Raw genomic sequence first — 2,117 nt, forward strand, 5'->3', positions numbered from 1 at the left:
CCTCATTATGAGCTGCTCTGGATAAGAGCATCAGCTAAACAGCTGAGATGTAAATGTTGAGAGTTCCTCAACAGATGATGAAGAGGAAGGGCCAATGATGTGAAGGCCCAGATCCATCAGAGTATCAATGTTCTTCCTCTCTCTCCTCCCCTCTCACTGCAGACATGAACCACTGGCTGAGAAACATCCTGATTCTGACTCTCTGGCTAGGTAACTCTTTAAACCTACTGATTGTTCTCCTTTAATCAATCATCTTTATTGATCCATCTCTTCCTCTGCATGTTCTCTTCTTCCCCAGAGTGTAAAGGAGAAGACAGAGTGACCCAGCCAGCAGGAGATGTCATTGCTGCTGAAGGAGACACAGTTACACTTGGCTGTACTTTTGAGACAAGTTACACAGGTCCAGCTTTGTTCTGGTACAAACAAGTAAATGAGTCTCCTAAGTACATGCTGAAAAGTTACTCAAAAACAACAGATTTTTCTGCAGAGTTCACGAAAGACAGATTTAATGCTACAATCAAGGATAAGTCAGTTCCTCTGAAGATCCAGAAGCTTCAGCTGTCTGACTCTGCTGTGTACTACTGTGCTCTGCAGCCCACAGTGACAGGAAACACCAAAACTCTGTACAAAAACCTTTGGAGCAAAGACAACAGAATACTCCACAACGTCCACCAGAGGGAGTCACACACTGTTAAACTTCAGTGGTTTATGATATAGTCAGGATTTGTTTTAGTGGTGATAGAAGCAACATTAAATGAAGCACCACAGATAAAACACAATAAACAAATAACAGAACTTGAATATGTTCATAGTATTTTCAAAGTATCTCCAATACTACTCCAGCAGATTGTTTTCACAGACAATTGAAATGCTTGGTGACTGTAACCATTGCAAGCTTTAAGCTGTGCTGCCTGGTTTGAAGCAATATGTAGACTGTAATACTAAACCCCCATTTGCACCTCTCACCATAATGTCCGTTTAATTCCCACCTACAAGTCCCTGCTCGAAAGCAGGACAGCACAAGTAAAACTGTACTTGTTTGGAACAATGATGGCATTGAGACCTTAAAGGGAAATGAAGCAGTCAATCAAGTTTACATCATTTACACAATGGATTTCCACTACGATCAACAATTAAACAACATATAAAAGACAAAAGAAAAGAGGAACTGTCATATCTTTCACTGAAAGGGCGCCACCATTGTGCAGTACTATAACCTGCAATGTCACGGGGTTGGTTGGCTTTAAGGCTCTGGGTGAGAGATAGTGAAATACAGAGCCAGTGAAAGAGATAGTGAAAGACAGAGCCAGTGAAAGAGAAAGAGTGAAAGAGATAGTGAAAGATAGAGATAGTAAAAGAGAGATACTTAAGAGATAGTGAAACAAAGACCTAGTGAAAGACAGAGCCAGTGAAAGAGATAGTGAAAGACAGACAGTGAAAGAGAAATAGTGAAAGAGATAGTGAAAAACAGAGCCAGTGAAAAAGACACAGAGATAGTGAAAGAGATACTGAAGAGATGGTGAAAGACAGAGATAGTTAAAGAGATAATGAAAGATAGAGATAGTAAAAGAGAGATACTTAAGAGATAGTGAAACAAAGACCTAGTGAAAGACAGAGCCAGTGAAAGATAATGAACGAGAGATAGTGAAAGACAGAGCCTGTGAAAAAGACAGTGAAAGAGATAGTGAAAGACAGAGACAGTGAAAGAGATAATGAAAGATAGAGATAGTAAAAGAGAGATACTTAAGAGATAGTGAAACAAAGACCTAGTGAAAGACAGAGCCAGTGAAAGATAATGAACGAGAGATAGTGAAAGACAGAGCCTGTGAAAAAGACAGTGAAAGAGATAGTGAAAGACAGAGACAGTGAAAGAGATAATGAAAGATAGAGATAGTAAAAGAGAGATACTTAAGAGATAGTGAAACAAAGACCTAGTGAAAGACAGAGCCAGTGAAAGATAATGAACGAGAGATAGTGAAAGACAGAGCCTGTGAAAAAGACAGTGAAAGAGATAGTGAAAGACAGAGACAGTGAAAGAGATAATGAAAGATAGAGATAGTAAAAGAGAGATACTTAAGAGATAGTGAAACAAAGACCTAGTGAAAGACAGAGCCAGT

The 2,117-nt window shown here is 39.3% G+C and overlaps 1 gene segment (V, D, J or C); it reads left to right on the top strand.

The window, feature by feature from the left end:
- Nucleotides 1-15: 15 nt before the first annotated feature.
- Nucleotides 16-664, top strand: LOC123966777 (the record flags this gene model as incomplete). The annotated part of the segment is given in 2 exon segments: nt 16-210; nt 299-664. Coding segments are annotated over 2 exon segments (412 nt in total), but the record flags the coding sequence as incomplete, so codon positions are not given.
- Nucleotides 665-2,117: the final 1,453 nt, after the last annotated feature.

Source organism: Micropterus dolomieu, unplaced genomic scaffold (genome assembly GCF_021292245.1).
Source record: "Micropterus dolomieu isolate WLL.071019.BEF.003 ecotype Adirondacks unplaced genomic scaffold, ASM2129224v1 contig_14204, whole genome shotgun sequence".
Taxonomy (NCBI): domain Eukaryota; kingdom Metazoa; phylum Chordata; class Actinopteri; order Centrarchiformes; family Centrarchidae; genus Micropterus; species Micropterus dolomieu.